Here is a 13,844-nt window from a genome sequence, read left to right as displayed (position 1 = left end):
CTTCCCCATGCAGGACACCCCAGACTCCTCTATCTGCTCATCTGTGGCTGGTGCCATCTCCATTATTCACCGATGCCCCTACAGCCTAGTTCCCCTGGAGGTAAACACCTTGGTGGTTATTATGCTCTGTGATTGGTTTAGTGGAGGCTGTGTCAGCCAATTACCCCCAGGTATCTTCTGGCTACTCCATGAGGGCCCCACAGAGAGCCCAGGCTCCAGGGTATAACAGAGGCACAGCAATGAGCCTCGTTCTAAGCACCAGTCTGTTTCACACTCATCCTGAGTGTCCCTGGTGCCAAGGCCTGGGCTGAGCATGGGGGGAGCAGGGGAGGGGAGGATTAATCTAGGGACCTGTCAATCTGATGAAGGAACTGGGACACATACCGAGGACCAGACTGAGAATAGAATGAAGAAATAGAACCCCACCTGGGGCTGTTTCTGAGAGAAGAATTGAAGACAACTTAGGTTGGAGAAAAGGAAATTGGACTAGAATCAAAGGATATTCCTATGCTTATATGGAATGAAGTTCTAGATCTGGTTCTTAATTTCAGATCAGAAGAGTCTTCCTCAGCCCTTCTTGGCCTTGTTTCTAATAGGTGGTCACATATTGATCCAGAATCAGAGACACGAGGGCAGGAAATGTCCTGATTCGAGGTTCCTTGGATTAGATAAATATCCCTCTTCTCTTATTAAAGAACTCAGAACACCACCCTCCCCCGGCCCCCCAAAAAACCAACAACCTCGGGAAACACCATCTTCCTAAGCTTTCCCAGCTCATCTCCCAAGCCATCTTCTTCCCACCCCCAGTTAGTACCGTATCTCCCCACTCTTATTCCAGAAGTGCTTTTCTGGAGAAACATTTTAGCTCCGGCCCCAAGTCACCCCCAGCACTTGTGACCAGGGCTGTCAGTGACCCAAGTCTCTCACTGTGTCCAGCAGACTGAGTTCCTTGCAGATGGGCCAGAAGTCCCAACTCTCCCGGCTTCCTTCCCATACTCGGAGCCATCCTCCTCCAGACCCTGAAGGAAGCAGCAGGGGACCGGCTAAGGATGATTCTCTGGAATATTCTTGACCCAGGTCATGTCCTGAAGCAGAACCGGCCTAGACGTCTGCTTCCCTGATCCTCTCTCTTCCCCCCACACACCCAGACCGCCAGACCCACTGGAAGCTTCCACGGAGATGTTAGCAGTGATAACCCCAGTAATTGGACGGCAGCAAGTGGAGATAAGGCAGCCAAATTATTATAATGCAGGAGGTGAGCAAAGCAAATGCAGGGTTCTGGGACATTTTATGGCGGGTTTATGGGGGGTTCAGGGAGGAAGAGACAAAAATCTCCGACAGGGGATGGTAATTTCCTAAATGAAGAACCCAAGAGGCCCACAAATGGCCTACATGATGTTTCAGACCTACAAATTAGGCTGACTCCATCCAGCAGCCCCGCGCTATTTAAAGGGTGAGCCAGAACCGAAGGTCCAGCGCCCTCTGCTCCCTCTCCTGCCTCCCGCCCCGCCCCGCGCCCCACAGCGCATCCTGCGACCATGAGCCGGCAGCTGCACTCTTTCCCGGGCAGCGAGCGCCTGGGCTTCAGCGGCTGCTCAGCAGTCATCTCGGGCAGGGTGAGCAGCAGCTCTGCCTCCTTCAGGGCTGGCGTCAAGGGCACCGCCGCCTTCGGCAGCAGGAGCCTCTTCAGCCTGGGGGGCGGCAGGCGCCTGGCTCTGAGCGCCTCGGCGGGGCGGAGCGGCGCCTTCGCGCTGGGCCACTGTGCTGGCACGGGCGGCCGCCTGGGGGGCTTTGTGGGCACCGTCTTTGGCAGCGCCGGGCTGGGCCCTGCGTGTCCCTCCGTGTGCCCGCCAGGTGGCATCCCCCAGGTCACCGTCAACAAGAGCCTCCTGGCCCCCCTCAACGTGGAGCTGGACCCCAAGATTCAGAAAGTGCGTGTCCAAGAGCGGGAGCAGATCAAGGCGCTGAACAACAAGTTCGCCTCTTTCATTGACAAGGTGGGTCCTGGGACATGTACCTGCGTTGGTAACCGTTGTACACAGGGACGCTCGCTCTGCCACTGACAGCTGCGTGGGAACTTGGGCAAGTTAGCTAGTCTTCTGAGCCTCCCTTTCCTTATCTGTGAAGTAGGCACAGGCGTGGCTCTTACACAGTAGGTTGTGCCTTGATTGGTTGTGCATAAGGTGCTTCGAACAGTGGCAGGCATTCACTCCCCATAAACCAAAGCTTCATTCGTTCTGGGAAGGGGGTTGGTGTCTGGGGCAGGAGGTGCGTGGAATGGCCCTCTGGGGGCTCTCAATGTCAGACAAGAGCGTGGGGACACACATCCAGGACAGGGGCACTAGTGGGACACAGGCCAGTGGGTGTCACAGGACATGATGCTTGGTGAGTGGGGAAGGTCTTGGAAGGTAAGAAGTGGGATACAGTTGTAAGCTAGGATGGTTTTTAGAGGAGGTGTTTGAAAAGGTCCAGAAATTTGAAGTGTGAGCCTGAGGGAGAATATTTAGAAAGAGGGCACGTCAAGTTACATGTGTGTGTTCTGTATGTGTGTGGAGGGTACTCAGAAATCGGGGTGATAGGAAATATATCTCTGGAGATTCTGAGCTAGTGACCCCAATGAATGGGGAGGAGATGGGGAACGGGCTTCTCTTCTCTCCATCTGGAGCAGAGGGCATGCGTGATGGGGACATAATACTAACAATCACTGACACTCCTCAGTGCCCGGTGCTGTCCCAAGTGGTTCTCGTTTATCAATGTGCAACCCATGATTCTGTTACCCTTCTGCCATGCAGATGAGGAAACTAAGACAGAGGGAGACTAAGAAAGTGCCCCAGTTGCTAGAACAGGCAACCATAGAGCCTGTCCCTCACCACTATGCTCAGGAAGAGGAAAGACGTGGTTAGAGGAGAGAAGACAGGAGTAGAAAAAACAGAGCTACCATCCCATTTTCTTCCTCCAAGTGTGTTCTTCCCTAGCATATTTCCTTCTCTCCCCTAAGCTAAAGAGATAGGTGAGAAGAGGAATGCTGGTGAGTAGCGGAGTATCTGAGCTTATTTAGCCCAAAAAATGTGAAACCTTTGGTGGAGTAGGAAAGAAGCTTGTAAAGATGTGATAACCTACTTTGAAAACCAAAGAAACAAGCCAATCAAGAGCCATTTAGGCTATGTAAGAGATAGAACATACTAACCATGGGAGTGACTTTCCAATGCCACCCCCCCACCCCCGTCATTGTTTGTCCCCTGCTTCCCATTTCCTTCCACTCTGAAAACACCAGCATTTATAGCAAAAGAAGCTCCCTCAATCACATGATAACCATGGTGGCAGTTACAGCATTGCTTAAGACCACTTCCTGATTTCTCTTAGACTGGATCTTATTTCTTGTCCTAGAGACCCAGATAGGCATGATTCCTCCCCCCCCCCGCCCCCCGCCCCCCCCCCCCCCGGAGCTGAATCTACTTTCTAATGAGACTTGCTCTTTCCAGCCCCACCCCCATCCCAGGATGACCGCATCTGATTTCTGGAGCCCTCTCCCCACTTTTGAGAGTCAACAGCATGGGGATTCTGGTCATGACCACCTTTGGTTTCCAGGTGCGGTTTCTGGAGCAGCAGAACCAGGTGTTGGAGACCAAGTGGAGCCTGCTACAGCAGCTGGATGTGAGCAGCTGCAGGAAGAACCTGGAGCCCGTGTACGAGGGCTACATCAGCAGCCTGCGGAAGCAACTGGAGACGCTATCAGGGGACAGGGTGAGGCTGGACTCGGAGCTGAGGAACATGCAGGATTTGGTGGAGGACTACAAGAACAGGTGAGAGGAAAGGCAGAGGTTATGGCCCTGGAGGGTCTTGATTACAGATGAGGTTTTAATTTGGAGCCAGCATATTTGCCTTCTTAGATCTTTTGCTGATCCTATTGCAATTTTCTTTCCTGTAGGGGAGGGAGAAAGAAATTCAGACAGGATGAGGCTTAGGAAGAGAAAAGAGATACCCAAAAGGGTGCTCCAAATTGCGTAGGAAATGGTATGCTCAATATTTACCATTGGAAATGGAGAATTGTCTCAAAACCAGATGGACAACCCAAATGGCTTCATAGCTCCTCCTGAGTGAGGTTTTCCATGGGAGTTCCCAGAACATGAGAGAGTTCCCACTGATCTTGAAACAAATCTTAAAACTAAGCAAAAATGAGTTTTTAAAGCTTTTTTTCATGATGAGGCATTTCTGTGCTGCTGAATGCCACCATTAAAGAGAATAGTTGGGTATGTACTTGGAACCAGAGATTGCTCCTCCTGCCCTCCAAGTTGAGCCATTGACAGAGTGACACATCTGGACTCAGTGTGATCTGATATTTGGGCAGTTTGCTTCCAGGTGCCAGGATTTCTGGGATAGATGACTCAGCCACAATTCAAAGGGTGGAGATGGTCCGAACTGAATAATTTCTCTTATTCCATGTTTGATCTGCCTTTTCATCCCTACCCTAAAGTCTCCCCAAGGCAGAACTCTGGCCTGAGCCCTGCCTGGAGGTCCTGAGGGAGGCGGTGACATGGTCCCTGACCTCTGGAAGCACACAGATTGTGAGGACAGGCTTAAAGAATGTTCAGATAGCTTCCAGTCAGTGGAAATGAATAGTATGAATTGAGATTGAGTGAGAGTAAGATGGGAATATTGGAGTCACATGGAGATTTGAACAGGATTCTGGGAAGAAGAGAGGGCTGCCTGGTGTCTGGTTCAGAGGCATCCAGGGGCTGTGCTCTCTCTGAGCCTTTTGGAGTGTGAAGGCCAGGTGTTCCAGGTTTACCATGCACTCTCGAGGTGAGCCCCTTGATCCTCTGTGAAGTTTCGTGTTAATGTCTATAAAAATTATACACTGATACCTGCCTTGCCACCTACAAGAGCAGTTTAGAGTTAATAGCCAGATAGTCATGTATTAACAGCTCTCAAAACAACCAAAGGGCTAGACTAATGTAAGGCATTTTTCCTTGATGTCAAACGTCTTGGATTTGGATCCTACCTTCACTATTAACTAGCTTTATGACCTTGGGCAAGTCTTTGCCTCATTTATAAAATGGAGAGATAATAATAGAACCCACTTTATAGGGTTGTTGTGGCGATTAAATGAAATAATGTATGTGAAGATTTTAGCGCAATGTTTAGCCTGTAGTAAGGGATAAAAAAATATCAGCTGCATTTATTATTATTATTATTTTTTTTAAATTAATTATCTCTGTCACCTGCGGGTTCTCAGCCACTGGTTTTGGTACCTCTTTTATGATATATCATAAAAGATGTTAATCATAAGTCATCTTTGTGTTAGAATTTTCAGAGCATTTACCTTCCTGTGAAACTATGAAATTCTAAGCCCAGTAGCTCAGTTGGTTAGAGCATTGTCCCAATACACCAAGGTTGCAAGTTCGATCCCCTGTGAGGGCACATACAATAATCAACCAATGAATGCTTAAATAAGTGGAACAACAAATCAGTGTTTCTCTCTCTCTCTCTCTCTCTCTCTCTCTCTCTCTCTCTCAAATCAATAAAAAAGAAAAAAAAAACTATGAAATTCTAGAGGACAGGCAGTGTGTGTCTTAAGCACCATTGTCTATTCTGGCAGTGGTCAAGATTTTTCTCATAGACACTCTAAAATAACTTTTAGGTATTCACAATTTAAAAAAATCTCCTCACAATTTAAAAAAGTTGACAAAAAATTTTACCACAAATTTAAGTCATTTCAAAGGACATAATTTCAAGCATATTATGTATATTGTCATTGGAAATTATAAGGGCTACATGAACTCCTTTAAATGTATCCAATTGGGCAGTTTAATACCCACCATCATTCAACCAAAAAGTTAACAGAAAGCCACAGAAATTCCTTTTCTATGATGTCACTGTCTCTGATTCTTCATTCAGATTATTTGACTACTTATATCACATTTGATAACCAGTGAGGCAGATAAATAATCACAGAATATTTCACAGAAAACCTTTTTTTAATCTCAAGATTAGAAAAAATACAAATCTAGTAAACATACAAAAAATTAATGTCAGTAAGCTCTGCTTTAAAAATCATAAATTTTACCTTGATCCTTTCCTCATTTGAACTCCAATTCTCATGCCATTTTCCCCACATGACTGTTCCAGTGTAATGTGCCTTATGCCTTGAAGTCTTTTGTTAATCACCCTCACTGCCACAAAATCTGTTACTTGAAAATTTAGCAATTTTCTTGTGATCATATGTATTTTTTAATGTCTAAACATTTGTTATGGGTTGAGTTATACAAAAACAAGAAATATTACTAATTTTGTTAAATAAACATTAAATATAAAAATGTAAAAAATAATTTTGGAAATAATTTCTTAATGAGTTAAATGGGAAAGATTTCTCTCCCTTAGAAGTAGACATATTCTAGTCCTATATTTTTTTCATTCTTATCTAAGTGACTTTGTTCATTCAAATAGATTGTAATGGAAGGAGTTTTGCAAGAGCAGTGTATGCCTTTCCAGTTTTTCTGCTTTTTTTTCTCTCATAGCACTTATCGTTTTCTGATTACACATAATGTGTAATTTACTTACTTGTTGTTGTTTCTCTCCAGCTGTTTCATGAAGGCAGGGATATTTAATTTTGATAGCCATGATTATCCAACTTTTTCATTGTATTTTATGAAATAGGAGGATGTAAACTGCTACAAACGAACTGGCCTACAACTAGCATATGCTTTTATTTCTGTTAATAGGAGGAAAATAAAACTGACTATTTTCTAAGATAATATGGGATAAAGATTGATTGTAGTAGATACAACTATTTCATAACATAAGTTGTTAAAAAGAAGTTTTCAATTATCTTTTGAATAACACACATGAAATCTGAGATAGATCATATAATTTGTTTTCTGTGCTTTATCCAGTATAATTAGAAAAATCTGGCAGTTTTAGAAAATATCACATTCCCATTCACTAACATGTACTAGTTCAGCCGTCCAACAAGACTTTTCTTCTTGGCAGTCAGTGATTTGCCTTAGCAAGAAATAAAAGCTGAAAAGATGTGCTCATGTTAAAGTGTATGAAAAAAGCCCTATTCTAGTATTAATTATTTCTTTCCAATGTTCTATGTTGTTTGCTCTCACAACTGTCCTATCATACAGTCTTTGACAATAGCAAGGGATGAGATAGTGAGAACTTTAAGTGGAATGATCAATACTCTTACCTCCCCAATCCACAATATATCTGTATTCAGAACATCTCACCCCATACAAACACCTGTTTCCAAGACCTTGCTGCACCTGGAACAGGATATGTATAAGAAACAGGTGGGATAAGGTTTTGTTAGGTGTCTGTGAGGTTTTGCACACTGGGCTAGTGCACATTCGTAAGGTGCCAGATGGAGGAGGGTCCGCCTTTCTGCTGTCTCAGGGAGGGGTAGTGTGAAAGGGAAGTGGGACAGTGGGACCTGCATGACATCTCCCTCATAGATCTCCCAGGCAGATCTATCTTAGGGCAGACTGCATGTGAACTAAGGAGCTGGAAAACGATTTATTTAGCCTGTCCTTGTCACATTTCCATGAGGAAGGCTATGCATGCCCCAGGGGTACATGACCTCAGTTTGAAGAACACTGCCCTGCAGCTCTCAGCACAGAGATGATCACTAACTGCTTAGTGAGCATTTGCAGAACTGAATTATCCAATGGCTGTGCTCTCTCCTTTCTCTTGCTCCACGCAGGTACGAGGTGGAGATTAACAGACGCACAGCTGCTGAGAATGAGTTTGTGATGCTCAAGAAGGTAAGGGGAGCAGGAAGGAATGGAGGAAGCCTAGAGGGCTCTCTGAGGACTTGGCTGAGGAAAAGGAACCTTAGTCCCTTGGGCAGGGATGACTGGGATTCTAATTTTCCTGCTCTTTTCGCCAAGTCTCTTATATGCTGCACCCAGAATCCGTCAGTTTGAAACCCCAGCATTTGTCACACTTCTGGTGCACCATTGCACTGCATATTGGTTGGCTTGCTCTCAGGGATGGGGCCTCCCTGAGAAGCATGGGGTAGGGGAGTGGAGAGAGTAGGGAACCTGAGGCTTCTTATGTCAGGAAGGAAGAAAGGGAGGGAAGACGAGAGGGAAGTGAGGCAGCTGGCTGCTCTCTGTGTTCCCCAGGACGTGGATGCTGCCTACATGAACAAGGTTGACCTCCAGGCCAAGGTGGACTCCTTGACAGATGAGATAAAATTCTTCAAGTGCCTCTATGAAGGGGTAAGGACCTCACTGACCTTTGCGTGGTCTGCTCCTCTTACAAGTGGCTTCTGGCCCTCGGCCCAGATTGTTGTGTGGACCAAAGGCTGGTAGAGAAGCCTTTAAGCTCAGTAGAGCTGAGGCCCTACTATGTGCTGAGCCATGAGATGGGTTTTGAGGAAACCATGATGGAGAGAAAAAAATGGTTCTTGTCTTCCAGGAATTGACAGTCTCAGAGATCTGAGCTGTGCTAAAGCATGAGGGGCCTAGAGAAGGGAAGGTCATTGGCAACTCCCTAGAGCACTCTGAGTTTAGACTTGATTGCATGGGCGGAAGGTGGATGTTGCTGCAGAGCGTGAAATAGGGGTGGGAGCAATCCTGAGTGCATGGTGGAGAGGATGGTCCCACACGGGCTGAAAGCCTAATGTGTGCATCTCACACCCAGCAAACACTGGCTCTGCTGGGCTCTGCTAAGGAAGGGCAGAAAGGGACAGCGACGGTTTTACCAGGGAGGATCAGGAGACATGCTCCCCTCATGGGGAGCCTCTAACTGGCTCCACTCCCCTAATTGTTCCCAGGAGATCGCTCAGATCCAGTCGCACATCAGTGACACATCTGTCATCCTGTCCATGGACAACAACCGGGACCTGAACCTGGACAGCATCATCGATGAGGTCCGTGTCCAGTATGAGGAGATCGCCCTGAAGAGCAAGGCGGAGGCGGAGGCCCTGTACCAGACCAAGGTGAGCTGTGTGCCCAGTGACCACAGGTGCCACCCCCTCATTATGTGTGCATGTATGTGCATGCATGTGTATTTAGGCTGGGTGGAGACCTCCTTCGTCGTGCAGTTGGGACTGTGGAAATGCCTCCCTGTGGATCAGGGAGGTCAACTGCAGTTAAAAAATATATATTGATTTCAGAGAGGAAGGGAGAGGGAGAGAGAGAAACATCAATGATGAGAAAGAATCCTTGATCGGCTGTCTCCTGCATGCCCCGTACTAGGGATCGAGCCTGCAACCTGGGCATGTGTCCTTGACCAGAATCAAACCCAGGATCCTCCAGTCTGCAGGCAGATGCTCTAGCCACTGAGCCAAACCAGCTAGAGCCCAACTGCAGCCTTGGCATGAGTTGGGGACATATATGGAGCGTAGCCCTTCCCCTGCCATGACCCTTGCTGACAGCAGAGGCCATACCAGCCACAGCTCTGACATGACTCTGACACCATTTTTTTTGGATAATCCAGATGCCTTGGCTTTTCTTTCTGTCACTAACTTTGTAAAAATAAGGGCAGGAAATTTGAACTCCACCAAGGCTCTCACAATTGTGAGCCCAAGGATCCTGCTGAACTGGTGCAGGACCTTTCTATCCAGAAGGAAAGAGCTGTCTTTCTCCCCCTCCTCTCCTTCCCTTCTGCCATCTCTCTCCCCTCCTCCCTCTTTCGATTCGATTGTGTCTATGATGCTTGGATAATGAGAATGGCATGTGGCCCTCCCTCTCCATGCTGAACACCCTTGAGAGGTGGATGCTCAAATGTCCTGTGCTCCTCTTCTCTTGCCCCCAACCTCAGATCCAGGAGCTGCAGGTCACAGCGGGTCAGCATGGGGATGACCTCAACCTCACCAAGGCTGAGATCTCAGAGCTCAACCGCCTGATCCAGAGGATCCGCTCAGAGATAGGGAGTGTGAAGAAGCAGGTGGGTTCTATGCAATGAGTCAGCTACAGGGTTAACTGATATCTGGGTTAACATCAATATCTGTATAGGACCAAATATGGAAAAGGTCCTTTCTTTAGGCATTTGTAATTCATCAGGAGAGAACAGTCTGAGCCAATATGGAAGGAGGAAGCATCCACCCAGTGTGCTGCACACCCACTAATCCTGTAGGAGTCCCGAGGGGCTGGAGCTGCCTGCAGGAGGTGGGATTACACTGGGATGGGAGGCAGAAAGGAGAGGGGAAGAGGTGCCTTCAAAGCCAAGCAGTGGGGTTTAGACCCAGTGCAGCAGGTAGAAGGAAGGCATTGGGAGGTTTCATGTGATGAATCTGCTGGAGGGAGGAGAATCGGGCAGTGGATATTAGAGAAGAGCAGGGATTAAAAGCCTTCCACCCTCGCCTTGGCTTAGGGCTCTGCTCTGTGTTTGCCTGCCCCACTTCTGAGATGGGACTTTTTTTTTTTCTGGTCGGGCAGCTGGGTCCTAGGTGTCTCCGCTGAGGCTGTTAGCCACTCACCCAGAAAGCAATGGGTGTTTGTCTGGCTGGGGGCCTACCTGATAGAGGAGAGTGACACCAGATGGACAACAGTCCAGAATTCCACATGGCCTTAGGATCAGCTTCTGTCCTTGGGGTGAAACACATGTGACTCCAGAGAAAGGGACACACCAGGAAGAGAGGCCAGACACTTAGATCCTACCAAAACCTTAGCCAAGTGACCAGAACACACACTCAAGACTAAAGGCTCCGGAAGCTCCCTTCCCATGCCACCCCCACCTCCCCAGCTTTCACATGGAAGCCACTGAGCCCCACCTGCAGCTTCCTCCTGCAAGTTACATTTCCACCCAACCGCAGGTGTCTGTCAGCTTGTAAAACCTGCCAGTTATCGTTTAAGGCATTGCTGTGTAGCATGATTGTCTGCAAAATTTTGGAGGCCAGACTCTCAGTGTTTATTGGACAGACATTTTATTAATAGGAACTCTATTAGTCCTCAATTTTTTTCATGATTTACAGGATCTCCCAAGACAACCTGTACACAGTGAGGCAACATTGAGATCAGCTACCCAGAGAATACTCCGGGTTGGCATTAGAATCATATAGCCCATGTTACAGACCAGGAGGGAGAGGGCAGGGGCCACGTTCCAGGTGCCCACCTTCTCAGTGCCCTTTCCCTCCTCCATCCTGTGGTAGAGACGCTCTACTTTCACATGCCATGGCATAAGTTAGGGTGCACCATGCCTGAAGTCGGGGAAGGACAGATTCTCCTCTAGTGATGTCCAAAGGTGGAGGAACCAGGACAACCTCAAAGCGTTTACTGTCAGTCAGGACCCAGTGAGGGGAGGTCGTCTGAATAGGATCTCAGATGAATTCATCTGCCCCTCAGTGCTCCAACCTGGAGACGGCCATCGCTGATGCGGAGCAGCGGGGCGACTGTGCCCTGAAGGACGCCCGGGCCAAGCTGGATGAGCTGGAAGCTGCCCTGAACCAGGCCAAGGAGGAGCTGGGCCGGATGCTGCGCGAGTACCAGGAGCTGATGAGCACAAAGCTGGCCCTAGATGTGGAGATCGCCACTTACCGCAAGCTGCTGGAGGGCGAGGAGTGCCGGTGAGGGCCAGATATCTTTTGTCTGGACCAGTTATCGCTTTGCATTAGTAGGAAGGTTGAAAGCAAACAGTCTGCTTTTGTTCAGGTCATACTGAGGTAAAACCTTATAGAAAATGGGCTTTAACGTGGTGCAGTAGGAAAGACCAAAGTTAGACAGCAAGAAGAACTAAGTTACAAAAAATCCCAAAGAAGTGGTAGCAGAGGAAGTACTGATTCAGCAACGTTTGAGAAACAGAGCGTCACTTGGCCCTTCGTGGTGCAGGATGACCTCCAAGAGTCACTCTAGCAAAGTTGGGGCCCAGTGAGGATGTGCGCTCATTCCTCTTATTTGTCTAAGACCAAGGGCATAACTAGAAGGCAGTGGAGGCACAATTATCTCACACATCAGGTAATCTCCAAGCCACTTTGATGGAGTGCTGACTCCTGGTGGCAGATTTTTCATCTTGGTTCTCCTTTTCTGAAGAGGCCCCGCTGGGGTGTATGGGAAGAAAAGAGTCTGGGATGGGGTGGAAGGTGGGATGTTCTGAGAGGAGAGGCTCATTCACAGAGACTCCCTGGAACCTTGGGGTGATGGTTTACTGAGGGTTTACCTGTTTTTCTTCTTCCTCTTCAGGATGTCTGGGGAATATCCAAATTCCGTGAGCATCTGTAAGTACCTACAGGCCCCGTCCTGCCCTTGGTCACCTACCACAAGTCTAAGTTCCTTTAATTCCATGACACCAAAGAGAAGTCAGAATACTGGAGTGGGAGCAGGACCGACTTAGGGGCACAAAAAGGGAGCTGGCTTTAGTCACCAAGGAGAAGCAATGGATGGAGAAATAGAATAATATCATGAAATACAAGTATAACCTTAGAAAATTAAATAATACTCAACGGTGTATAATCCAAGAGCCTATTGTAAGAATAATGCTTAGTGGCTACATTATATTTCTACTGATGCCAGACCCAAATAAAAGCCCTGAATGACAGCAAGAGGTTATTGAGGGGAAACCTGAAAGGGAAATGATGAAAAAGAAAGCTAAAATCTCCTCCAGATTTAAAAACTAGAGAAAGTGAGGGGAGGTGCTGTCTTTGACAGGCAGGAACTCTGGCAGCCCCAGGCCTCCATGAAGGCCTTTCTTCCTATGGCCCTTCCTGTGGGCAAATTCACTGGTAGAACCTGCAGAATCTTAAAGTCGGATAGTGACTGAGTGACACAGCCTAACAGGAAAAGGCCAAGTGCATCAAAAAGGACAGTGCTGATGAAAATCGCCGAGTTCACTAAAAATGTACAACAGAGAGAATCTGTCTCAATGTGAAGCCACCATAGGGGAGAGAACTAAGGGAGGGCCCCGGATGAGGATGACGGGGCTGGGGTCTCCTCTCGCCCACTGCAGCTGTCATCAGCAACACGGGAGCCGGAGCCGGCGGGGCTGGCTTCAGCATGGGCTTCGGCGCCTCCAGCAGTTACAGCTACAAACCCGGGGCCGAACTCAAAACCAAAGGCAGCTGTGGCAGTGAGTTCAAGGATCCCCTCACCAAAGCCTCCGGCAGCAGCTGTGCCACCAAAAAGAAGGCCTCCAGATGAAGGGCAGAAAGCTGCGGAGCCCATCCATCTCTTCTCCCGCCACCCCTTTCCAAGTCAGGAAGCGCTGCCCCTGTAACCACAATCCCAGTCCCCTCCCCTCTCTCTGTGGTCCTTGGCCGGGTGACACGCCTATGCAGGAAGTCCAGTCATAGGGGCGCTCGGCAACCTCCTCCTGGACCACCTCTCACTGGGTCACTGCCCCAAATGCAGAGACAAGACGCAGACTCAGCACGCTTCCTTGCGGCCAGGTGCCGGCCCCTCTGTCCCCATGTGCTTTTCTTGAGCCTTCATTGCCCAGGGCCTCTTTGCCCTCTGGTTGGGGTCGTGTCCAGTTCTCTGCCTCCCCTGCAATAAACGCTCAATGCCATTTGATTCTCAGTGTCAATCTGTTGTCCAGGATGCCAACATCTGCACGGCCCCTTCTAACTTCTCTTGGTCTAACTCTTGCTTTCCGGAGTCCCTGACACTGAAGCCTGGCTTCTCCATCGGGTTCTCAGAAGCACCCAGCGTTCCACACAACTGCCTCTCGTTGCTAGAGTGATCAGTCCTTCTTTTCCTTCACCCCCTCGCTCTCCGGCCAACCTACCTGCCAATGCTCCCCCACAATGGCCCTTCTTCCTGCCAAGTCTTCCCACCCTAAAGTTTGAGGGCTGCATGTACATATAATCGTATGGATGCGTCTGTATCTATTATGTACACGTAGTGGTGGCTCACTGCCCAAATCCTTAATGAGGCAGGCATTGCTCAGGCACTGGGAATACT

General features: G+C 48.3%; 1 protein-coding gene across 2 annotated transcripts; it reads left to right on the top strand.

Moving 5' to 3' along the window:
* Positions 1 to 1,538: 1,538 nt before the first annotated feature.
* Positions 1,539 to 13,249, top strand: LOC307101330 (keratin, type II cytoskeletal 72; the record flags this gene model as incomplete). 2 transcript variants are annotated; one of them, XM_079774170.1, is made up of 9 exons in its annotated part: positions 1,539 to 1,997; positions 3,589 to 3,803; positions 7,706 to 7,766; positions 8,130 to 8,225; positions 8,783 to 8,947; positions 9,772 to 9,897; positions 11,295 to 11,515; positions 12,129 to 12,163; positions 12,892 to 13,249. In XM_079774170.1, 9 exons carry the CDS (start codon positions 1,539 to 1,541, stop codon positions 13,080 to 13,082), a joined length of 1,569 nt encoding a protein of 522 aa, XP_079630296.1. In that variant the 3' UTR covers positions 13,083 to 13,249. The 2 variants fall into 2 exon arrangements, with proteins under 2 accessions (XP_079630296.1, XP_079630297.1); XM_079774171.1 differs by lacking the exon at positions 9,772 to 9,897.
* Between the last annotated feature and the right edge of the window lie 595 nt (positions 13,250 to 13,844).

Source organism: Cnephaeus nilssonii (genome assembly GCF_951640355.1).
Source record: "Cnephaeus nilssonii genome assembly, chromosome: 6".
Lineage (NCBI taxonomy): Eukaryota > Metazoa > Chordata > Mammalia > Chiroptera > Vespertilionidae > Cnephaeus > Cnephaeus nilssonii.
This window is presented reverse-complemented; position numbering and strand designations above follow the sequence as displayed.